Source organism: Leuciscus leuciscus (assembly GCF_965113295.1).
Source record: "Leuciscus leuciscus genome assembly, chromosome: 11".
In the NCBI taxonomy this organism is placed as follows: Eukaryota; Metazoa; Chordata; class Actinopteri; order Cypriniformes; family Leuciscidae; genus Leuciscus; species Leuciscus leuciscus.
In genome coordinates this window covers 19,878,699-19,903,568 of record NC_138735.1, presented here as the reverse complement: position 1 = coordinate 19,903,568, position 24,870 = coordinate 19,878,699, and the positions used below count along the sequence as shown (strand labels likewise).

General features: G+C 35.9%; 3 protein-coding genes and 1 long non-coding RNA gene across 4 annotated transcripts; 1 reads left to right on the top strand and 3 right to left on the bottom strand.

Annotated features, from left to right (window-relative positions):
* Positions 1 to 1,419: 1,419 nt before the first annotated feature.
* On the bottom strand, positions 1,420 to 6,078 carry klhl40b (kelch-like family member 40b). The gene is made up of 6 exons (XM_082185009.1): positions 4,285 to 6,078; positions 3,113 to 3,273; positions 2,893 to 3,000; positions 2,364 to 2,549; positions 2,067 to 2,216; positions 1,420 to 1,799 (listed from the first exon to the last, which is right to left on the bottom strand). The coding sequence occupies exons 1-6, from the start codon at positions 5,413 to 5,415 to the stop codon at positions 1,664 to 1,666; spliced, it is 1,872 nt and encodes a 623-aa protein (XP_082041135.1). The 5' UTR covers positions 5,416 to 6,078; the 3' UTR covers positions 1,420 to 1,663.
* A 1,335-nt stretch (positions 6,079 to 7,413) lies between these two features.
* hhatlb (hedgehog acyltransferase like, b) lies at positions 7,414 to 14,718 on the bottom strand. Its single transcript, XM_082185010.1, has 12 exons — positions 13,762 to 14,718; positions 12,596 to 12,716; positions 11,578 to 11,645; positions 11,383 to 11,496; positions 11,069 to 11,267; positions 9,815 to 10,020; positions 9,562 to 9,733; positions 9,325 to 9,469; positions 9,164 to 9,199; positions 8,726 to 8,927; positions 8,372 to 8,513; positions 7,414 to 8,280 (listed from the first exon to the last, which is right to left on the bottom strand). The coding sequence occupies exons 2-12, from the start codon at positions 12,699 to 12,701 to the stop codon at positions 8,048 to 8,050; spliced, it is 1,623 nt and encodes a 540-aa protein (XP_082041136.1). The 5' UTR covers positions 12,702 to 12,716; positions 13,762 to 14,718; the 3' UTR covers positions 7,414 to 8,047.
* Positions 14,719 to 15,176: 458 nt separating this feature from the next.
* LOC309509062 lies at positions 15,177 to 15,371 on the top strand. Its single transcript, XR_014209787.1, has 2 exons — positions 15,177 to 15,270; positions 15,324 to 15,371. It is a non-coding gene; the product is annotated as an uncharacterized lncRNA (long non-coding RNA).
* A 108-nt stretch (positions 15,372 to 15,479) lies between these two features.
* On the bottom strand, positions 15,480 to 23,863 carry gars1 (glycyl-tRNA synthetase 1). Its single transcript, XM_082183566.1, has 17 exons — positions 23,574 to 23,863; positions 23,037 to 23,138; positions 20,873 to 20,975; positions 20,603 to 20,744; positions 20,414 to 20,502; positions 19,693 to 19,769; positions 19,397 to 19,542; positions 19,151 to 19,300; positions 18,877 to 19,039; positions 18,632 to 18,796; positions 18,445 to 18,551; positions 18,171 to 18,317; positions 16,656 to 16,741; positions 16,466 to 16,575; positions 16,290 to 16,383; positions 16,014 to 16,204; positions 15,480 to 15,920 (listed from the first exon to the last, which is right to left on the bottom strand). The coding sequence occupies exons 1-17, from the start codon at positions 23,832 to 23,834 to the stop codon at positions 15,795 to 15,797; spliced, it is 2,259 nt and encodes a 752-aa protein (XP_082039692.1). The 5' UTR covers positions 23,835 to 23,863; the 3' UTR covers positions 15,480 to 15,794.
* Positions 23,864 to 24,870: the final 1,007 nt, after the last annotated feature.

Genomic DNA, 24,870 nt, shown 5'->3' with positions numbered 1-24,870 from the left:
TAAAACTGAACGTGCTTTTATCGCCACTCACTGGACACTTCACTTTGAAAGTGAAAGTGACTTTCGCGAAATGTGCAAGAAGCAACATAATATCCAGGGCCGGCGCGTGCACTTCTGCCGCTCTAGGCGAAAAACATTTGTGCCGCCCCTAGGGCTGGTCCGAATACCATTTTTTTCAGCTTCGAAGCTGCGGTAGTAATGAACATCGAATATTCAAAGCTTCGAGAGGGTGCTGAACATATTCTTCTCTCTAATAAAGGCAGGAATCTCTATGTGTCTATGTCCGTTTGCATTTTGATTATTTCGAGAACCGTTCATCCAATCGACTTCACAAGGGAGTGCAGTGTAGCATTTGGTGGTGCAATATAGATGGACACGCGAGACATGACACGTTCAGAATTAATAAACTTTTAGTAAACTACAGAACACCGCGAGCGGGAAGCGGCGCACCTCAAGCGGGCAGGGCTTATATACTTGACGCACGCTGCACTAGCAATATAAAACGCACACACACATGTCTGTTAAATTAAGCAATACTTTAAGGTAGTCTATATTTTTCTGACTAACAAATTACTGACACAGTAAAGGGTAGATTTAAATTAAGAAAAACAAAATTTCAATAAAGAAAAACGAAATTTAAATAAAGAAAAAAACTAAATGTAAAATTTAAATAAAGAAAAAACGAAATTTAAATAAAGAAAAAAACATTTAAATAAAGAAAAAGCAAAATTTAAAATTTAAATAAAGAAAAAACGAAATTTAAATAAAGTAAAACGAAATTTAAATAAAGAAAAACGAAATTTACATAAAGAAAAACGAAATTAAGTTAAATTAAAATCGAGATTAATTTAGATTGATAATAATGGGTAAAAAGGCTAATAGCCTATATTTTGTTTCTATTGTTATATTTTCCACAATGTCAAAGCAACGCAGCTTAACCCAAAACACAAGCTCAGGCATGCACTTCTGTCCATACAAACTCCGCTGTTCTGCGCTCTAGCCAGAGAACACTCCCGTTGCAGGAACACTTTAGGCCAAGAGGAAGCAAATATATACATATAGGCTACTATATGCGTAGGTGGATGTGATCGGGGATTTTGGCTGTGTAACATTTAAAGCCACTTAAATGAACGAAATGACTCAAATAAAGATTCGTTCATTTTAATGAACGAGATCGAACAAGAGAGTCAGTAAAATTATCCGAACTTCCCATCACTCATTCATGAGTCATGACTCGTGAGAGCAGGGGGCGGGGCGGCGCGGGGCGGCGCAGGGCGGCGCAGCGGCAGCTCAGCAAATCATATAGCCTATTTTGTGAATTGTTCATTCCCGATTGGCACACATTTTGCCGCCCTTACAAAAGTGCCGCTCTAGGCAATTGCCTAGTTCGCCTATATGGACGCGCCGGCCCTGATAATATCATTTTGCAGAAATGTCGCCAAAGGTAAGTTTTTCCAATAAGCCTGGGTTGGATGGCTTTTCCTTTTTGTTCCAAATGATAAATTATCTGTAAAGTGTATTTGAATGTTGAATATCAGATGATCACTTTCATGGAATCGATGTTCTGTCCTCTTGTGGTTCGTGCTGGTTAGTCTTCCGTTTGTCCAATAGCTGATTTTAAATCAGTTTATAGTATACCGTCTTTCCTTTTTGGTACACTGACTCAATGGACAGCATTGGCGTGGTCTCTCATTTTTGTGAGTTGAAGACTGTTGAGACGAACTCCCAGAACTGTTGATCCAGATGCATACTGAATCTCCCTCAGTATGCCGATCCATTTCCTCTCGCCCTCATCATACCTGAACAAACATGAACCTTTTTATTTGAACATATAAAAAAATACCTGTACTGTAGGGCCTATATTAGTAGAGATGCACAGTATATCAGTATCATATTAAAGACTGGCTGATGTTGATATATTGATATTGAATTTTTAGTTGTGCATGCTCATTTCAAAGTTCACTTGTAGCATTTAAACAAATAAATTTTCGCCAACCCCAGATTTTTAAACTTAAATCAGCTCCCTTTACTTAAAGACTGATTGATGTAGTGAAGGAGCACCTCACCTCCAGATGTCATTCATCTCCTCCGGCATGAGATCTTCGCTGTCCTCTTTGGGGAACATGGCAAAACCACCCACAGCATAGAGGACACCACCCAGAGTGACCAGGCTAAGAGAACTACGGTCCTGGGGAAACTCCACAAACTCGGACCACCTGTAAGATAAAGAGGGCTGTGGTTAAATATTAAGTTTAATGCAAGCTAATTGATGAGTTTGTCCCACAAGTCAATACGTATCATAAAATTCAGATTATAATGCAGCAGGTTTTTAACGCATGTATGCGGCCATGGGCCACGCTTACTTGTTGGTTTTGATGTCATAGACCTCAGTGCTGCCTGTAAGGCCAGTGTCCGTAACACCAGTTGACACGTAGATCTTGTTTTTGTGGATGGTGACCCCAAAAAGTGAGCGTGCAGTATTTAATGGAGCCAGATCCATCCACTGATGCTTTTTAGTGTCATACGCACACACTCTATTCAAACACTCTCTACAAAATAAGACAAAAATGTTAAGCAGCAAAAACTGTTTTCAACAAAATAATAAGAAATGTTTCTTGAGCAGGAAATTAGCATATTAGAATGATTTCTGAAAGATCATGTGACACTGAAGGCTAGAGTAATGATGCTTTTGACCTCACATGAATAAGTTGTTTTAAATTGTAATAATATTTGACAATGTTAAGGTTTTTACTGTACTTTTGATCAAATACAGCCTTGTTAAATATAAGAGATAAAAAAAATTTACGTAATTATTCCCAAAAATTTGACCGTAAGTGTATCATGTTAAATGCATATTTCAAAACAGAAGCCAGAAATAGCTTATCAACTTACTTGTTCTCTCCCTTTCCTCCGATTACATAGATAATTTCATTATGGGACACTACTCCATGGCCATATACTTGGTAGGGAAGAGCATCCGACTCGGCCCATTTAAGATACCTTTAAAAAAACAGGGATACTTGAAGTATCTGTTTGGAAGATGCATGATTCAATAAACACAAAAGACAAATGTAGCTGATCTTCAAATAATGAACGTGGCATCAGTACTTACTGTCTGTCATAAACCATAACTGTTCCCAGAATGTGTTCTCCTTCTTTCATTTCTTTCCCTCCAATCACAAAGATGAAGTTATCAGCCTCACCCATCCCGAACAGGAAGCGGGGGGAGGGCATGGGAGGCATACCCATCCAGTCCGATGCTGCAGGGTCAAACTGTATAATATATCAATTCTAAAATTAGAATTTTGTGGCTTTTAGTGCATGTTTGTTAGCAGTGAATTCATTCTAAACGTTGACAAAATAAACTTAAAATTACAAATTAAACATAAAAAAAAATAGTCTTTGTCCTACGGGAAAATTAATAAAAAAAATAATGATGACTTATCCCTACACTATACAGATTTTTTCCAAGTCAAAAAATCTCTCTAGAATGAGAATGTCACTCCCTCTAATGTCAATGTCTGTTAATACTAAATCAAGCGTAGGGTCAGTTCTGGCAGGTCATGTTAGTCAAGCTCTCATCAGCTGACTCTCAGCTGATCCACGTCTACCTATAGGAATACAACGCCTATCACTGTATACATATATAAGCTCTTTCAGTATTATCAGCAGCTGTCACGTTTCTCAGGAGCTAGTTACCCTCCTCCTCTCGTCAGTCAGGATTTGGCATTCCGATTACCCCTGAATCAGACTAAAATTCTCTAATTATGTTGCTGCAATACATCCAAGTTGGATCTGTTGCTCTCCATAAGGGGGGTTATTGCTGCTCTCCCTGCTCTTATCCATGCTAGGCTGCATGGATGCGCAGGGAGTTCTTGCCCAGAACAGAACCATACCGCCAATCCTAACTGTATGCTAATTGTCAATCGTATTTGACGATAGTGGTCCTGACAGAATAACAACTTATCCACAATGTTGTTAGTGGTTAGGTTTCAATGTTCTTCAAATTGTGATGACTCCTGCACTTGACTATGACTACCATATCCTGTCTTAAGTTTATAGAAAATATGTTATCAACACAGGGAAGAAAACCAACCTTCACTTATATCCAAATATATTGATAAACATAGCTGGGAAAGATGCAAGAACACGTTGATCTGTTTACTAATGTTGTCAAAGATTTTTGTAGACCACATAAACTTTACAGTGTGTAGAATGAATGATTCTGAGAAAAGAATGAATGAAAACTAGACTGCACTAAAGCAGTAATGGGAAGTCTTTTACCTGCAAAAAGTATGAATAGATCTGTTCGTCTTTGCTTTGCTCATCAAAAAAGAGTCCACCTGCCACAAATATCTGGTTTTCCTTTGTGACCAGACTGCAGTGGTTTTTAGGGATTTGGGTTGAGAGTGCCGCCACATAACAATCATTTCCCGTTGGGTCATAAGCCACCGATGCAGTGTCATTGATCATGAAGATCAAGTCTCTCAGGAACATCCCGAACCGCAGATTGTCATTCAATATGCCTGGAAGCAGCTCCTCCTGCTCCTCTTCCTCCTCTTCATCTCCCTCCTTCTGTCCTTCCTCACCAGCACTCTTTTTGCTTTTGATCTTCTTGACTTCTGGAAGCTTCCCTGCATGGGCGTCTTTGACCAGTTGCAGTTTCTTCATGATCTCTGGGTTCGAGCTCAGCCATTCATGTTCCTCCACATTTTTGGTGAAGTAGTCCTGAGGAACCAGACGTAATCTGATGCAGTCCAGCAGACTCGGTAGGTCCTCCAGCCTCTTTTCTTGGTCATGTCCAACCCACTTGATCAAAGCCTCAAAAACATCTTGCTCCGTTTCTACGTTCAAAGTGTCAGATGCAATAATGGCCGCCAATTCGCTTGGAGTCAGTTGCAGGAATTCTTCATCCCGAGCAATAAACTGGAAGCGCTCGCAAGCGAAGTTCCTCCCAGATATGGCCAGACGAGGACAATCCAGCATCAGTCCTAGTCGAAAAATCGCCAAACAGTTGCTCAAACTCAATCGCTTTTGCAGGAACGAGACACATACAGTGAAAATCGAGGGGATCTGAAGCATGTTGGCCAAAGCGAAGATGTCCTGCACGTTTTGCTCCGTCACGTGGATGTTCGAGGTGTAGAGGTACTTTAAGATCATCCCCATGACGCCAGGCTCCACATCCTCCAGTACGATCTCCTTCTGTTTACTCTCCTCCATTCCTGACTTGAAGAAAGCTCTGAAGTACGAGCTGCAAGCAGCCAGGACCAAACGGTGGCATGGAAACTCTTTGTCTTTTATCTTCAACACGCAGTCTACCATCATATCGCTCTCCAGAAGATCGTATAGACCATCTTGCAGCAGGGTTTGCTGGTACATGCGTGGCTCCTCCATGGGATCTATAGGTATAGCCATATTGATCGCGTACTATCCCTAATGGTCACAATGAAATCAATGGCTTGTCCAGTGCTCTCTGTTCTGCACTTCTGTTAGTGGTTGAGAAAGAAGAGGCAGGGTTGAAACAGTTCCGCTTTGCTGTCAGGAATTCAGGCTTCATCAGCTGTCCCAATGCTTCAACCAAACTCCAACTGGGGGCTATTTATAGATCCTTCACAAAGATGTGGAATCCATACTTGTACATGTGAAACACAACCCCCTGTCCTGTGCAACAGCTGACACACTTCCCCATGGGAAAGACAGCAGTCAGAAGAAGCACTGGCCTTCTTCTGGGTGAGATCACAGGCCACTAGATAGCACCTTTATGTGATCATGAATCACCCTCTTGATTTATATATTATTGATAATGGGGTATTTTATTACTATAATTATTGCTTAAAATACTTAACTTTCCATACATTTGGTATCAAATATCCCACCCTGGAAAATGGCCCAAAATTATAAATCGGTAAAAATGAATTTTAAGGCGGCATAGTTACACGTTACATGTACTTACTATAGTAATTACAGTAAATTATGCATAATTACAAGCAAATAACTCAGTTTTTAATTACTCAGTACTTATTTGTGTAAACAACGTCACTTTAAAAATAAAGTGTAACCTAATAATCTTATTACATATTCTAAGTTATTGTATAAGTTAAGTTGATATTTTTTATAAATTGGCTGAGCTGTATCTGCATTTTCTATCATAACAAAAGTTCAAATCAACTTACAATCATATATTATATTTAACCATTTAGTGCATAAATGTTTCACCAATCATTATTAAATGTTCTGGTCTTTAGCGATCCAGATCTATATCTAACATCTCTGCCTGTCACAATAATATAAAACTCTCCTGATATTAGAGTAACAATTACAGATAAATAAAATAAAGCTTTTTTATTTTTTTGGAGCTTGGAAGGGTTCAGTTTGAGCAGATGTTTTATACCATCATCACTGTCCTCATCAGAGCTCATTTTCCAGTACATTCAACATCATTCGGCTCATATTCACGATCTCAGACATTCTTAAAACTATAATTTTGAACATCTTCAAAATCAATATTTTAATCGCTGACAGCTTCTTCACCAGATCCACCATCAAGTGACAGTGACACTAATATTTGATTGCGTTCAGTACTTGCTCTGCAGTAAATCTGAGTAATTTCAAGTTTTGCTGAGGATACTTCCTATTCTTTTGTTTTCTGCCTGCGCGGTAACTGAGTGAGACGTCACTTCATCATTGTGTATCAGACATTGCCACTTTGTGGAATAAAGGTGACCTGTACTTATTCAGTCATCAAAGATTAAATTATTGTTGTGCAGAAAAAATATACTTACACTGTTACACACCTCGGGTCATTAGCGACCCTATACAATCTTTACAAAAAATGAATGAGAAAACAGGCATTCTTTTATCATTTTTTCCCCTTGTAATATTGTTGAGAAATAAGATTGAGAAATACTAAAAAGGTTGATATCTAACTTTAAAAAATGAATGAGGAGGAGGCTAGTGAATGACATCCCGGGTCACTAAAGACCTGAGGAATGCCTTTAAGTGTTAAAAAAGTAACACAAAATTTTGAAGACAAAATATCTGGTTAATATCAACTGTTCCTCAAATTTTATTCATAAGGAGTCACTGATGAGAATATCAATAGTTCACACGTGGTCATTGGCTACTTTAATGGTTGAACAAATAGAGCTTATGCCAGTTAATATAAATATCCTAGAGTGAAAAGGGTTTCATGACATCAAAGATCTTGAATGTTCTCAACGGCATTCATGCTTTTGTGAAGAGTCACAGTTTAATTTAAGCAACCATGTCCTCTGTGATCTCTGAGAGACTGTGTGATCGATCTCTGTCAATAAGAACTTTACCATTTCCTTTTACAGTAATTTGAAACATGAATTGAAGTTCCAAAAAAGTTTAGAAATGAACTAGCAAGCTGACAAAGAGACATACACAAGGTCATTATTGAAGATTATTTTAATATATATTACAACTTCATAAACTAATCTTGGTGATCTTCAGTCCATTATTTTAATTTGAAGGGTTAGTTCACCCAAAAATAAAAATTCTGTCATCAATCCATGTGACTCCAGTGGTTTAACTCGTACGACAGAAAGCTCTCAGAGTTCATTAATAAGTGTTCCGAAGATGAATAAAAGTCTTACGGGTTTGGAACGACATGAGGGTGAGTAATTTATGATAGAATTTTCATTTTTGGGTGAACTAACCCTTTAAGCACATATTTTCATCCTCAGTCAGTAATAACTTCTTGTATGAACACTAGGTATTTGTATTTCATTTAAATGAAAACTTGGTTATAAAATTTGTAGTAATAAAATCCATCCTCTATGTTTTTAACTACAAAGCACTTATTTGAAAATCCTAGTACATATGTAAAACTGTGACTAATTTAAAGAGTCTGTAATGTTGAGAAATTCTGTAAAAATGTAAATAGTGGTTTCGATTGCAGCATCTTACCTTACAGTCCTGTTATTAAACATTCTTTCTCTCTATTTCTAGACTATGGTTGACACTATATGTTTAAGAAAACCATTCAGGTTTTTTAAAAATGTGTAACCATCATGTATAATCTCTACTCTGCCTTTTGCTTGTTTGGGTCCACAGGCTGGGTGGATACAGCGTCCATCTGGGTGGTGCTGGGTTCTGTGGAAGTGGGTGCAGGAACAGGGGCTGGAGGGGGGATTGGGATTGGGATCGGGATCGGGTCTGGATCGTCAATCAAAGCCTGTCTTCTTTCCTTTTCCTTGATCAGCTGAATCAAGCAGTAGGTAACGAACATCACAGTGATGGTGGTGAAGGGGAAACCTGACCAAAAAACACACAGTTTGATAAACATAAAATCTTTTGGTTTTTAAAAATGCATTTAAATTGCTCAAGTACCACCTCAGTACTTTACCTTTAAGTAACAATCTATTTGCAACCAGTTTGGCAAATTCAAGACTGTTCAGGGCCAGGACATTGTAAAGGACAATTGTCCAGAAGTTGAAGGTATTAAACACAGCCCTGATCCTGCGTGACATAGAATCTGATATCGCCATCTGTTGGTGGAAGGAAACATTTGTAGATTTGTTTATATTACCAGTCATTTAACATTTAACCACTAGATGGAGCACTATAGGACCTTTTTAGCACCAAACATTTAACATTTAACCACTAGAGGGAGCCCTGATGCACTATCATTAGCACTTTGAAATGAGTACCTGACTACAACATCCAGCAAATTATTACTGGTCATATTTCTTTAACTTACCTCAATTGAAGTAAAAGGTTCCATGGAGAAGAGTTTTGCGGTCCACAATTCAAAATTAAGGCCAAAGCAGTTTAAGAAAGACCAGATGAAAACCACCCAGCTTGGTCCCAGCCAGAGGGCCGTGATGCCAAACGTGCACAGAGAGGCTATCAGCTCATCCAAAACGTTCTCATGTTTTCCGCCTAGATAGTTATAAACATACCTGTGGAGAAGACAGCATTCTGTGTTAAAATACTGATGCTTGAAAGCATTGTGTTGCTTAAAGGGATAGTTCACCCAAATATAAACATTCTTTCATCATTTACTCAACCTCAAGTTGAGTTCAAGTAGAATACAGGTTTGGAACAACTTGAGGGTGAGTAAATGATGAAAGTATTTTCATTTTTGGGTGAACTTTCCCATTTAAAAGTCTGATAGATGTAACAATGTCAATCATACTTGCATAGAAATTCGTTTATTCCTCGATCAAAGTGTCTGTAAAAAAAAAAAAGGAATGTTTTTCATTTTTAGAATGATGAATATAGCTTTGTTTTACTGATTATATCAAAATCAATTTATGAAAAATTAAAAAAGACAACTAATTAAAAGGGCTCACTCACGCCTCAGAGAAAACATAAAGCATTGTAATGCATTTCGGGGGTTTGGGAGGGTCCAGGTGATCCAGTCTTGATACTGTGTTTATCACTCCAAACATCACTGCCGCTTTCACCCAATCATACACCAGATTTAAGTAGGCCAATCCAACTGAATAGTGGAAGAAGAGAAAGGCTATGGTGGTCTTTTGGACATTGATAAACTTGAGCAAAGTAAGTGAATACTAACACACACATGCTTACCGAGGGCCCAGTCAGAGATGCGTTTAAGGAGCTTCATGTCACTAGGAATGGTCAGAATGTACATGAAGTGAAAGAGGACTGCCACTATCATAATAACCCCCAGGTGTAGCAGGGCCTGGAGGGAAATGTTCCACATCTCCCCGTCCTTCCTTGTCAGGTCAGGGTTATTGGCCTGGTGGGGTGTCAAAGGACAACGCTATTCATTTGGAAAATAATCAAACCATCATTTCATTCGGTAAATTTAGTTGCAGACCTGAATGTAGAACTTGTCGAATGTCATGATGGGTCCGAAGTAAAAGAAGGGGAGGTAAAAGTTGTACATGAGAAGCTCCAGGATGCTGTAGTTTCCATCTTTTCTCTCACAGTTCTCAAGAGCAAAACTCATACAGCGCATGATGGTGAAACCACAGCCGCCGTAGAACAGAAGAGGACGGAGATCAAAGTTGCCAGTCACAAAACCTGCCTGAAAGATGAGCCATCTCAAATGAACACAATCATAAATCACTAATAATAATAATAATAATATGTATTGTTCAATGAAATTTATTTGTTACTTTTATTTTAATAATGAATAATAAGAATGATTATTTTTATTAAAATAAAAAACAATGATTATCATTATTTTCATCATCATCATTTATAAACATTTAGATTTCATTTCTTTTCATTTCATTTTAATAATAAAAATAGTAGTAATAATAAGTGTACACTAATAATTATAATAATTTTTTTAATAAAATGTATAACTTTATAAACATTTAGATTACATTTTATTTTATTACATTTGATAATAATAACAATATACAATAGTAATAATAATTAATGACAATATGGTAATTACTGTTTATTTTATTTAATTTTCTTATTTTTTAAATAAAATGTATAATTTAAAAGTGTATAACATTTATAAAAAAAAATATTTTACTACTACTAATGATAATAATAATATACAAAAGTAATAATAATTAATGATAATAAAGTTATTTATTTGTATTTTATTTGCTTATTGTTTTAAATAAAAATGTATAACGTTTATAAACATTTAGATTTCAATAGATACAATAGTTACAATATATAATGATAATAATAGTATTTATTGTTTATTTTATTTGCTGATTTTCATTAAAATATATCATTAAATATTTATAGCATTTATAAACATTTAGATTTAATTTATTTTCAGTTTAATATTAGTACTAAACAATAGAAATAATAATTAGTGAAGATAATTATATTTATTATTTGATTTTATTTGTTTCTTTTTTAAATAACATTTATAATTAAATTTATAAAATGTATAAACATTTAGATTTAATTTATTTTGTTTATTTTAAAATTAAAATTAATAATTAACAAATTATATTTATAACATAAACATTTAGATTTAATTTCTTTCCATTTAAAAAAATATTAACAATAATACAAATGGTGATGACCGTTATGTATTATAGCTTTACTGTAGCACTATTTACATTTTTATATTTTATATTTTTACAGTGTCAGTGACATGCCTGCCAGGAAATGAAGGGCTCCATTTTGAAAGTAGCCAATGTAGTGAGTCCAGCAACGAAGCAGAGCCACCTGAGCTTGACCAGAGAGATGCTATAGAGCAGCACACAGTGAGACAGGATGAGCATGACGTAAGCCCAGCCCATACTGCAGAAAACTGCCAGCATACCGTACACCATGAACACCAGAGATCTGTACTGTGGGATGGGGAAAAAATGAGAGAATGAGCCTCTCAGGTTGGCCGTATGAAGTGATAAACTTAGTCAATAGTGTCAAATGTAACACAGATGTGTCTGGACTTTCAAGAGCCACCTGCGGAGCCAGCAAGGAGCAGATCTTGGCAAAGATCACATGACCTGAGAGTGCAAAGATGATATGCACTCTGAACGCGGAGAACCACATCATCCACTCGACGTCGGCTGTATCCTGCAGACCGACACTGATAAATCAGTCCACATTCACAATTTTATTTAGATCCAGTATGAAATTATACATACAAAATCTCACCATTTTCCTGCCAGAGTAGTACCATCCTGGCTGAACACTGGTCTTGAAGGTTTTTTTGTTGGCATTTGCTGAATAAAGAATCATAAGTCATGTAATGCTCTGATTAATAGATGTAAATACATGGAGGCAAAAAATTGCTTATCCATTGATATTATTACTAGCGCTGTCAAATCGATTAATCGTGATTAATCGCATCAAACATAAAAGTTTGTGTAAATATATATATTCATAAACGTTTATGTTTAGATGCGGTTAATCGATTTGACAGCACTAATTATTATATTAAATGCAAATTCAGTAGTTTCTGGCATAAACACACAAAAATACCTTTCAGTTCTGCAAAAACATGGATTTATAGATGTGTATATTATATGAATGCAAAAAACTGCATATTCAATGATGTTATTACTGTATATTGAATGCAAATGCAAATTTTGTCATAAACCCACAATATACCTTTCTCTTTCTCTTCTCTTTCTCCGTTCAGTCTCTTGGTATATTAATACTGACATATGATCCCTGCTGCGTACTTTGCATAGCTTTCTGAGGCATGCGAATAGCTGTGCTGTCTTTTTCCTCATACAGTAAACTGCAGTGCTATTTATTTGCTCTACTGTAAACCCGTTGTCTTAAAATGATTAAGTAAATCAACTTTGATTTAATTAAGTTAAATGTGCAATTGAAAAAATTAAGTTAAGTGAACTTGACAATTCCACATAACTTTTTTTCCCAATTATGCATGAAATTTATTTACTTAATAATTTTAAGGCAACTGGTTTCCTCACTTTTTTAAGGCAACTGGTTTCCTCACTTTTTTAAGGCAACTGGTTTCCTCACTTTTTTAAGTTAAGTCATCTGATTACTTTTTACAGTGTGGTTGTATGTGCATTTATGAGTGAGAAAATGAGCTCAGGTGGATGTTACAGTAAAATGGTAAAAAGCCTCACAAAAACCACTCCAGAAACGTTATTCTTACAGTGACATCATTTTAGGGTCCCATATGTTCATGTATACTTACAGCTGGACACGTCAAATATCCATCTGGCAGCCCAGAGCATTGCCATACACAGCACCACATTATACAAGTAGAGCTCGTACCTCGGAAGAGCTGCTTTGACCCCCATTGTACACAGGACAACCTAAGAGAGTTTGGAAAGGTGCAGTTTGAATGAAGAAACAAATCTGGTGTCGGATTTGGCCATTAAAATATTTCCCAAACAAGACAGCCAATGAGTGCTTAAGATCCTACTAAAAATATATCTTGGTAATTGGTAATCTACTATGGGATGAAAGAAATATTGCAGTGTTACTGTAGCTCAACTTTTAGAACATGGCGTTAGCAATAGCAAGGTCATAGGTTCGCTTCCCAGGGAGCACATGAATTGATTAAATGTATGCTGTGAATGTTTGTAAATTTGTACATGGATAAAAGTCTGTTAAACTGCATAAATAGACATTCTACTAACTATAAGCAACTTTGCAACAACTATACATCAACTAACTCTCATTAATTAGCAACTACACATTAACTTAACTCTCATTAGAGTACTAGTAGGCTGTTAGTTTAGGATTAAGGTTATGGTTAGTTGATATTTGTATGCAAAGTCACTTATAGTCAGTAGAATGTCTGTTGGGGGAGCATCAAAATAAAGTGATATTAAGCAGACAGTCTACTAATACTCTAATGACTGCTAGTTGACATGTAGTTGCAAAGTTACTTATAGTTAGTACAATGTCGTAAGTGTACTATCGAAGTGTTACCGAATTATATAATAATCTCTGAACACTTTAACACCAAAAAGAATTTGATATTTCTGGGCAGGGCAGAAGTTTCCAGTGATTTGAATTGTGAGAGCAGGAAGCATCTACACTATGTGAGCACATGCTATTTTTAGCTAGACTATTTTCTGCTCTCATTGTACTGACTGAAGCATCACTTGTACATTTCAAGCCAAATGCTTTCTTTTCTAACCAGGGGATTATTCTTTTGTCTGTTTATCTTCGAATAATTTAAAGGTATGACCTCAAATAACAAGGTCTGCTTTGTTGTGATGTTTGTTATTGTGAGGTTTCACCTGAAGAACCATGCTAGTAAATTAGCAGATTATTACTTGGTTAATTGTTAGTGGGTCATGCGCTGCATGTAGGTGCCGAGCAGATTTTAGAAACACCTATTGTACTAACCTTGAGCACAGCAATGCCACCGTAACCCAAAGGGCCTTTGAAATACTGAAAAATCCACTTGAACTTAAAATAATCACAAAAATGTATAGAAAAGATCAGCAAAATAATAGTCTAATGCATCCTCTCTGTTTCTACAAGGTGTCAGTTGGGCGCACAAACTGCCTGTTGGGCAGTTGCGGACAGTTAAAGGTGAACAGGAGAGGTATTTATATTCATCTGAAGCTGCCCATAGGGGGGCGGACCCATTGTGCCATGTTGTATCAATAGAAACAGGCTTGGACCTCCATTGCTTGCATACTGAATGCCCTACATAAGAAATAGAAGATGGGTTAGAAAAAGTATGTAACATAAATATATACGCACAATTATAAAAGGAAACACTATAGGCTATGAAACATTTATATAAATATACAATAAATATATGAAACTGTACTTGAGAAGCATGGGTGTGGAATATCAAGTTTTGCTTTTGTTAAGACTGAAATCACTGGTTTCCCATAGGTCAGGGGTCAACTAGAGAAGGCATGTTAGGTAATGGTAGTCCATTCAGCCTAAAGTAAACTCTGATAAGACACAGTAGATGATATAAGCTACTGTATATAAAGGTATTGGACAAATCTTTTACACTGCCTACCACTTGTGCATGAGCCTACATTAGTCCACAGAATCTACCTATCAGCACATTGTTAAAGAGCTATTTGCTAATACAGAGCATTGTTACAGTCCCTTAATATAACTGAAATGTATTTTAGGCTATTACTCATTTAGCAGCCTTTAAGAAAAGCCAGGAGCCCTGACATACATTCACACACTTCAACACCTGTTTCCGTCAGGGTCAAGGCTGTTTTTGGATGATCATATTTGGTTGACAATTTGGGCTGGGTCACCTAACTTCAAAAATAAATAAACACCATTCCATTCAAAAAATAAAACATGTTAATCTTAGCTCATCTTGAATCTTAGTTACCTAGTTCTAAATTAAGCCATTGTCTATTCACCTTAAATTTTTAAGTGCAATCAGCTTGTATATTTAAATCATTTCAACTTAAATTGCATTAAACTTTTTTTTAAATTAGTGGAATCTTATATAACTTATAAAAAAAGTGAAAATTGCTTAATTTATAATAAAAATATATAAAATTTAAGTAAAACAATGTAAAAACATGTTGTCATAACTTATTGATCATATCATTTTTTACAGTGTATCACATTAAAAACACCTTTAATACCAGATTTAGTCATAATGACTTGATTTAGTAAGTCCTGGCAGTTCGGCTGTTTAGTTTTTAAGCAGAACAATGTAATATGTTAAATCTAACATCCGCATCACCAAGCTTTGTCCTGGGAAATATTAAAAACATGAATAAAAAGTACTTAATTTAATACTTCTTTTTTTAAGTCTAAATTACCAAAAAAAACAAAAAAAAAACAAGAATGGAGTTTTATTTATATTATAATAAAGTAACAAAATGAATCACAGTTAGTTAAATATCAATACTTCCAGTTTCCGTAAAAAAAAAAAAAAAATTAAATACAATCCTATAATAGCGTGTATTAGGGAGCCTTGTGTTGGACAATGAGCAGACTTTGAGTCAAAAAGATTTTAGCCATACAAAATCAACTATCTAGGAGCTGTTATGCCCCCAAGTGGCCAACGAATTCAGTGCATCTTTCGCTTAACACACACTTGATCAAACAAAAATTGACCAAACACACTCTTATAGGTCCAGAAAGTGCTGGTTTGATTTATTTGACCATATACAAGATTCATGTCTTCATTTATCAACCCATAAACAGGAATGGTGAAATCCTTTTACTAATACAGTAACCTAGTTACGGTCATCCTTAGGTCCTTACAGAGTTTCCTTGATTTTGAAAGGAGTACTTGAGTGGTTCCAATTGTGTGGAACATCTGGTGCACACTGATTGGTTGCATGTTATAATTGGCATAACTTTAATCCTATGAATGCAGATGTAAAAATGTCTGTGACTGCCTCCAGTGAAAAGGCAGATGAGATGGACAAATAGAAAGCCTACTCCTCCACAGTTTCCTTTTTGCTGGTCTCCTGGCCTTCAAAGATCGGGTACTTGCTTTCCACCTCTGCCCATGTGATGGCACCATTGGCCAGGTCACGAATAATTTCGGGCAACTCGGTAACCTGTAAATAAACAGGTTGTACATGTCAGCAAAATAATCAACACAAACTCTCACTCAAATGAAATGAAGGCACACTTATGATCAACTGCTTTACCTCAGCCCTGATCTGCCTCATGGAGTCACGGTCCCTCAAAGTGGCCGTGTGGGGCGTCTTATTAACGGTGTCAAAATCGATGGTGATCCCGAATGCAACACCGATCTCGTCCGTTCTGGCATAGCGCCTACCAATAGATCCTGAGGAATCATCCACCTTGTGGGAGACACCATTCCTGGTCAGGGCTTCAGCTGTAGAGCGAAGTTATTACAAATATTATTTCGATATCGATGATGGATTTTTATAAATAAAGTAAGAGATGTTATTATTACTCACATAATTCTCGAACAAACGGCACAAATTCCTGATTTTGGCTCAATGGAAGGACGGAGCATTTGTATGGTGCAACAGTTGCAGGAAAGCTGAAATACTGAACAGAGAAAGCTGCAAAGTTCATAAATAAAGCAAGACAAACATATTAATAACAGAATATTACAGCATAATGTGTTTACCGTTCTCTGTTCGTCACCCTCTCTGATACGGAACGTGTGCTCAAAGATGGAGTACATGATTCTTCCGATGCCGAAGGAGGGTTCGATCACGTTAGGAACAACCTCCTCAACTGTGGATAAATTAAAGTTTATTTATGTATTTTACATATTCTTGTTATGCACACATAAAAGGTTAGTTTCTGCCTCTTACCATGCAGGGTCTTCTGGAACCTCTTGACATTAACCATGTCCTTGGTGAGTTTGAAAGTCTTGCCCTCAGTCTCAATGGTGAACTCGCTGCAGTGACAGAGGAAACCAATCAATGAACAGAATCATCTTAGTGGGCACTATTGGTTTAAAAAACTTGAGCAAAGTTTTGCCTATTGAAAAAGAAAGCTGGGATGGGACATATCAAAGGGCTTGTATGCCCCTTTTTTAATTAGTCAATAAGAATTTGACTGCATGTCATTCAAAACAGTAAATATACCTTATTTTTTAACATTGGACAGGCGAAAACTTAACATAATAATTACAAAAAAAATAATGTACATTGACTTTAGGACTAAACAAAATAAAAGCCAATTATTTATTTATTTATTATTTATTTATTATTATAAACTTATGCATTACCATTCAAAAAATTGGGGAACCATTAGATTTAAGGAATTCATATTTTTATTCTGCAAGGATGCATTAAATTGGTCAAAAGTGACAAAAATCTTTTATAACATTGTAAATGTCTTTATTTCAAATAAATGCTGTTTTTTTAAATTACTTTCTATTCATGAAAGAATCCTAAAACATTTATTATGATTTCCACAAAAATATTAAGTTATACTAAATACTAAAGTTTTTTAGTAATGATGCTGTAAAAACATGTTTGTTATTTTAAATTGTAATAATATTTCACAATTTTACAACTTTTACTGTCATTTTGATAAAAAAAAAAATTATTAAATAAAAAACCTGCCTTTATATTGTGAATCTTCATATTTGGGGGTCATTGACATTAAACATTTTGGTAACACTTTATTTTAAGGAGACGTAGTTACACGTTACTACATGTACTTACTATAGTAATAACAGTAAATTATGCATAATTACAAGTAACTAACCCTAAACCAAACCCAAACCATAACTCTATAGTAAGTACATATAGTTCATTAATATTACTCAGTACTTATTTGAGTAAGTACAATGTAACTACGTCACCTTAAAATAAAGGGCTACATTTTATTTTAAGGTGTCTTTGTTACACTGTAATTATACATTTAAGTACTGAGTAATATTAAGTAACTACATGTACTATAGGATTAGGGTTTGGTTTAGGGTTAGTTGTGTGTAATTCTGCATAATTTATAGTTATTACTACAGTAACTACATGTAACAATGACACTGTAAAATTAAGTGTTATCAAATAAAGTGTAACCAAAATTTTGAATACTCTTAAGGGTGACATATTATGCTTCTTTTCACAAGATATAATGTAAATCTATGGTGTCCCCAGAATGTGTCTGTGAAATTTCAGCTCAAAATACCCCCAAGATCATTTATTATAGCTTGTCAAAGTTGCCCTTTTTTGGGTGTGTCCCTTTCAATGCAAATGAGCTGCTGCTTCCCGCGCCCGCGTCACTTTTCACGTTTTCTGGGTTGGTAGATGCACCGGGGACTCGATTACAGCATCAGATTTTGATGATATGTCCCCTTTAATATCGATGATGCTCACCCATTCTCGTTGAGAAGTTTCTCCTGCTCTGTGATATAGCATTCATCACAGATGGCCAGGTACTCCATGGCAAACTTGGCATCCTTCTTATATGCTTTGCCGATAGCTCCTTTGTTTGGCTCGAACTGGACAACATTTACAACTTTGTGTGAAGCAGTTAAGGAAGGTGACTGAAGACAAACAGAACCAACATTCTGTGCTGAGACATTCAGATCCCACTCAAATGCTTTGACAATTGTAATTAGTAAAGTAATGCAGGAAGTTGAAGGATATGGGTTCCTTCAAGGGTTTCTCAGCAACCAGAGGGACTTTGGTGGCCCGTGCGTGGCACAGAAGATCGTAACACGAGCGATCAGCACACCCCACAATCTCAATCCACCCCTGAAAAACAGCACGTGCAAACACACAAATAAACACCTATTCTAATGCACAGAAGGTCCTTGAGCAAACACTGAACGTACATAGGAGGTTTTGGTCTCAGCGTCCCAGCAGTCACAGGCATAGTGGGCCATCTCATTGTCCATATGCTGACGGAAACGAAGCTTGTCTTTTGCCACACCCACTTTGACCAGATAAAGGAAGATCCTTCCAATGAAGTAGCCCAAGACGGAGTTGTTGATGATCCCCTATACACAGTACGAAAGTTTGTTAGAACAACCGAACTGTTAATTATAATCAATGCATCATAAATGAGATCTTGACTAACCTGCTCCACTGCATCACCCAGCCTCATTATCTGGGCAGACTGCCCACTAGTCTGAGCTTTGGAGGAGTAAAGCATGATCTGCAGATCAGCAACATTTGAGAACTTGGAATGAACCTTCTCAGTCGGGTCTACAAAGTGCTCAATCTCAGCCATCGTAAACTCTCTATGGAGAGAAATATCACTTCAGTACATTTGAAATCCCAATGGAAACACTTCTGTGTGACAGCAAAACAACCAAAGCGACTTGTGTTCAAAAGGAAATCATAATCAGCACCTGACGCGAATCAAGCCAGAGCGAGGAGAGATCTCATTCCTGAAGGAGTTTCCGATCTGGGCGGCGGCGAATGGCAGCTTCCCCTGGTTGAACTCCAAAAGACGTTTGAAGTTGAGGAAGATTCCCTGAGCGGTTTCTGGCCTTAAATAGCTAAGGAAATAATGTAGCCCCAAGAGTAATGAATCAGTCTTCATACTTTGGGTATTTAAAAAAATATAGCATGTAGTCTAGTGGTGCCCAATATACCCTTGCATGTTGCCCCCAGGCCCAATGGAGGTCTGGAACATCAGGTTGAATGAGATGGGAGGTGTGAGGTCATTTCCTGTAATGGGAGACTTGACATTGTATTGCACAAAAAAATCTGCCAACTCCTGCTGAGTGTAGTTATCCATCTGGAAAAATAATAATAATAAACAGAACAAATCAATAAATCAAATAAACAAATGATTACCCCCCCAAAAAATTCTTGTGGATTCTGTGTGGACTTCCCTATTCATATAGAGTTTGAACAATTATTAAAACATTGCCCAAGTGAGACATACCTGAGTGATGACACTCTCCATCTCAGCTTTCTTATCTGCCGTACATTTTTTGTCACTCATTAATTTCTGTAGATGAGCTAAAAAGCAAAAGACAAGGCATGTATTATTATATAGTAGTAGTATTTATTTTTATTTATTTAATTTCACCACAGGACATATTACTGCCACTATTACTGTATATTCCCTGTATTAAAATGAAATATATTCAAATAAAAACCTAAACAGCTTTCACATTTTTTACATTTTGAAATAGAAATTTCCTATTGAAACCATTTAAAGTTAATTGGCTTAAAATCACCCTGAAACATTTTACTTGCTAATAACTTACATGTAGGGGCATTTTCATTATAGAGCTTTTTATAAATAAAGAAAAAGAAAAAATGTATGCCTGTGAGTGCAAGAAGAGTCATCAATATTTTCAAAAAATCCATAAAGTTAACTTTGGCAACTTTAAGGAGTCCAGATTTAGGTGGCACAGTTTGTCAAAGAGTATAAACCACTTATTCATTTCAGTCGGTTGGTGGTCTACAGATTATGGAGTCGGACTGGTTCCCTGATAAAGCCTTTGTGATTCTTACAGATCCTATTGTTTTCTTTTACCCCTGAACATCTACCGCATCCATGGAGTCAGATCAGTGGACAACAGAGCTGACCTGAGCCTGATTGTCTCATTGAGCTCAACACAGACGAACGGTTGTTAATATAAGAAACAATGACAAACCTTTAAGGAGGTGGTCGGCACGGAAACACTCTCCGTTCTTGACATCCTTGACCATGTAGTCGGCAAATTTATCCACATGTCCGGATGTCCTGAAACACGACAAAAGCACTGAATAAGAGTTCCAGAGATGATGCCATGGCAACAGATTGAATGAACAGATTAAAGGTGAATAGAAAGCTGAATGCTCACTTGAGGACGGGTTCTGGTGTAAGCATGGTGCAGTCGATCTCCAGAATCTGCTCCTCCTGGATGAAGTGTTGCCTCCAGACCTGGAGGATATTGTTCTTCAAAGCACATCCGACTGGCCCAAAGTCATACAGCCCACTCACACCTGTCTCACACACAAAAACAAACTATTAGTTGATGATTAACAAGCCAATCTTAGTTATTTTTTTACTAGTAATGAAGTTTGAAAGTCTTGCCCTCAGTCTCAATATTGTAAACACTGAAAATACTCACCGCCATAGATAGCAAATGCCTGATCGTAAAAGAAACGTCTTTTTAGAGTGTCTTCCATCTTGGTTCGATCCACAATGTCATCTTTGGGCTGTAAGGAAAGCTCCTGTAAAATGGAAAAAAAGAGAAAAATGGACTTATGTAAATAATTTGGATAAGACATACAAAACTAAATGAACTCAAAGCAACTCATTCAAGCTAACAATCTTCTGATTATTAAAGATAAAGTGTGTAATGTGTTATTAAACAGAACTGCAAAAATAATGGTGGTTTTCAAACAGGTTTCCAGAGCACTTTACCCACCCGCCATTGGTCGGTCATACAGACAGTCCCGCCCCTAAACTCACACTATTGGTTGAACCAGTATAGCTAGCTGCTTTCAGACAGATGAGTGCAACAGTCAGGTTCCGAAGGTAAAAATCCAATTATGGTCTACATTTTTTTTTTTACTATAACTTAGAGTATAAACCCTTAAAGACAACTATTGTGAGCTACGAGGTTGTTAAACGATAAATATATGTTTGTGTTGAAGCCATCTGTTCACATAAATGGTCGTGTTTAACAGCAAAAGTCTTGGTGAAAAACCCACAATTCTGCTAAGAAATCTTCACCAATCAGAGAATCAAAACAAGCACACTGCACCAAAAGAACTCTCAAGTGCCTGCCCACTCCCATAAAGCACTGCAAATGAAGTAATCAAATATATATATATCAGTCAAAAACATTACTTTTTTTTACGTTTAGAAACATTAGCCCTACTTAAAAAAAAAAAAAAGTTTGCCAAAGAAGTCTCATTTGCTCATCAAGCCTGCATTTATTTGATCAAAAATACAGAAAAAAAACATTAATATTCTGAAATATTATAACTATTTAAAATAATGGTTTTCTACTTTAATATTCTTTCAAATATAATTTATTTCTGTGATGCAAAGCTGAATTTTCAGCATCATTACTCCAGTCTTCAGTGTCGCATGTCACAATATAAATCTTTTCTAACAATATAAATCTTTACTATCACTTTTTATCAATTTAACACATCCTTGCTGAATAAAAGTATCAATTTCTTTAAAAAAAAAAAAAAAACTTTTGGACTGTAGTGTGTATTATTACAAAAGATTTCTATTTTTAATAAATACTGTTCTATTTTAACTTTTTATTTATCAAATAATTCTGAAAAGTATCCCAGGTTATGAAAAAAATATAAAGCAGCACAACTGTTTCCAACATTGATAATAAATCTGCATATTACAATGATTTCTGAATGATCATGTGACACTGAAGACTGGAGTAATGATGCTGAAAATTCAGCTTTGCCATCACAGGAATGAATTACATTTTAAAGTATATTCAAATAGAAAACCATTATTTCAAATTGTAATACTATTTCACAATATTATTATTTTTCTGTTTTTTGATCAAATAAATGCAGGATTGATGAGCATAAGAGACTTCTTTCAAAAAATAAATAGTAATGTTTCCAAATTTTTGACCGGTACCGAATGTATGCATATATGTAAGTATACAGTATTTTTTTATATATATATATATATATATATATATATATATATATATATATACTGTGTATATATATATATATATATATATATATATATATATATATATATATATATATACACACACACACACACACACACACACACACACACACACAACAGCACATAAATATAAAACAAAGATAAATAATATCAGAACTTTTGCACCTTTAATGTAAAAATTACAACATATGCAATGCCTCTGAAAAACCAAACTGACATTTCAGAGAAAAGAAATTACAAATTAAAATGACAATTTATTTCATTTACTGACACACACACACACACACACACATACACACATACATACATACATACATACATACATACTGTACCTCATAGCTGGTTGGTTTGGTTTGTCGCTCTTTAACGAATTTAAAAACAACTCTTTACCAAAGACTTTTTAAAAATCCCTAATGAGAAACATTTATCGAAAACCCCTCCTGGAACCAAGATCGCTGAAAAAGTGTTCACGAACTGTTGCACTCCACAGTCTATGCATATTGAACTGGGATAAAAGAAAAGGTATTGAACCTAATAACTAAACACTTCATATTTTACGGCATCCACACGTTACTTTAAGGAACCATGAAAGACAGAATAACATTTCTCACCTTGGCCTCAAGGGTTCTCTTGCGAGCTTTCAGTTCTGCAACGGCCTTATTGACATCAACGTCAGGAGCATTTTCTGCCTTCAACTGACGCACAAGATCACCCTATGAGGAAAAATAAACAGTTTAGTTTATTACTATGATTACATATTAGAATACATATGTATCCATCAACATTTTCCTAGAAATATAATGAGTTTCGTTTTAACTGTCTGTGTTTTTCCATCCCACCCTAGGTCTCCATTGGTCTCTGAATGTCAGAATGGCTCATCTCAAACGTGGCACTGACAGACTGAATCATCCAACAGTATAAACCCGAAATAAAACCACCAAACTGTAATACACTTCCTGAAATATCCCTTTTGCAAAAAAGCATAATGTAGTTTTCCATAATAAGCCATTTTAACTGTTTTGAATAATATAAAAGGGTCGCATTACATTCCTAAATGATGTTTCCACCTCGAATAAAAAGCAAATACGTATTTAATGCAATGCATGACAATGTGATATAGTATAATGCTTGTTATTGTGTGTCATTACCTGCTCCTTCACTGCCAGCCTCAAGGGAGCCAGAACCTCTTCAATACTGCCATCCATAGTCTGTCCTCCCGTCATCTCCAGCCACGCGCTTCTCTTCTTCTTCTTCTCACACAAACAGCCCGACAGCGAGAGCGCTCTGATCGGAGGGGAAGCACACAGGCGTATGGGACTGGATCGGACCCTCGGAACAGCGCGGACGGTGGCGATCTGTGTACCGGTCCTGAGGAGGAGTGCTGATGTTGCGCTACGCACAGACAGCATGGGCCGAGAGGAGGAGCAACCACACCGCGGAACTGAATGATGAAATCCCGAAAAATGAGTAAGTGACGGCAGGGATTCTGTTCGACACTTTCGCCATTTCTTTTTGTAATATTGGATTGAGTTTAATTGAAAAATGGCAGATTCGCCACAATCTCTCCGTCTTCGAAAATAAATCGAAATTAAAAAAGTGAAAAGTAATAATAAAAGAACGAGCTAAAAAATTAATTAAATCCTGCTTTAAATAAATACATTTTTACTAATACATGAAAATTTTTAATTAATAATAAATCATTTTAAATAGTAGGCTATTTTATTGACTTCTTGAACGCAACACCTTGTGAAAATAAAAATAAAAATACAGATCAATAAAACATACATTACAACGAAGATAACAATTAAAAAACACAGAATAAAGCTACATAATATAAGTTTAAATCAAGAATATAATTATTCCTCATTTTTAAAAACTAGAATAAATCATTTTAAATAGTAGGCTGTTTATTGACTTCTTGAACGCAACACCTTGTGGAAAAAAGAAGGAAAAAACCCAATATACAGATCAATAAAACATACATTACAACGGAGATAACAATTAAAAAACACACAATAAAGCTACACAATATAAGTTCAAATCAAGAATATAATTATTCCTCCTTTTTAAAAAATAGAATAATTCACACAATATCATGATTTAGGAAATAAAGTCAGCTCTTGGCAGTTGACTCAATTTATGTAATTGTGCGTTACTATTATTAGTGCTATCATATTCTCTACAATACACGCTCTTTTTATTTCAAAGAAGACACGGTGACCTTTTTCTTGTTGCAATTCATTCATTGCAGGGTAGCAGAACTAATTCCAGTCCAAAATAATCCCAGGAATATTCCAGATCCTGTAACAATTGTTTTTTCTGATGTCCTAACATTAATTTCGTGGGTGTCATTGATTTTAGTTTTCAATATTTGAGATCGATAGATGAATGGACCTTTGTTTTTTTTAAAGCTTGTTTACATATTATCTTTTACATGCACATGTT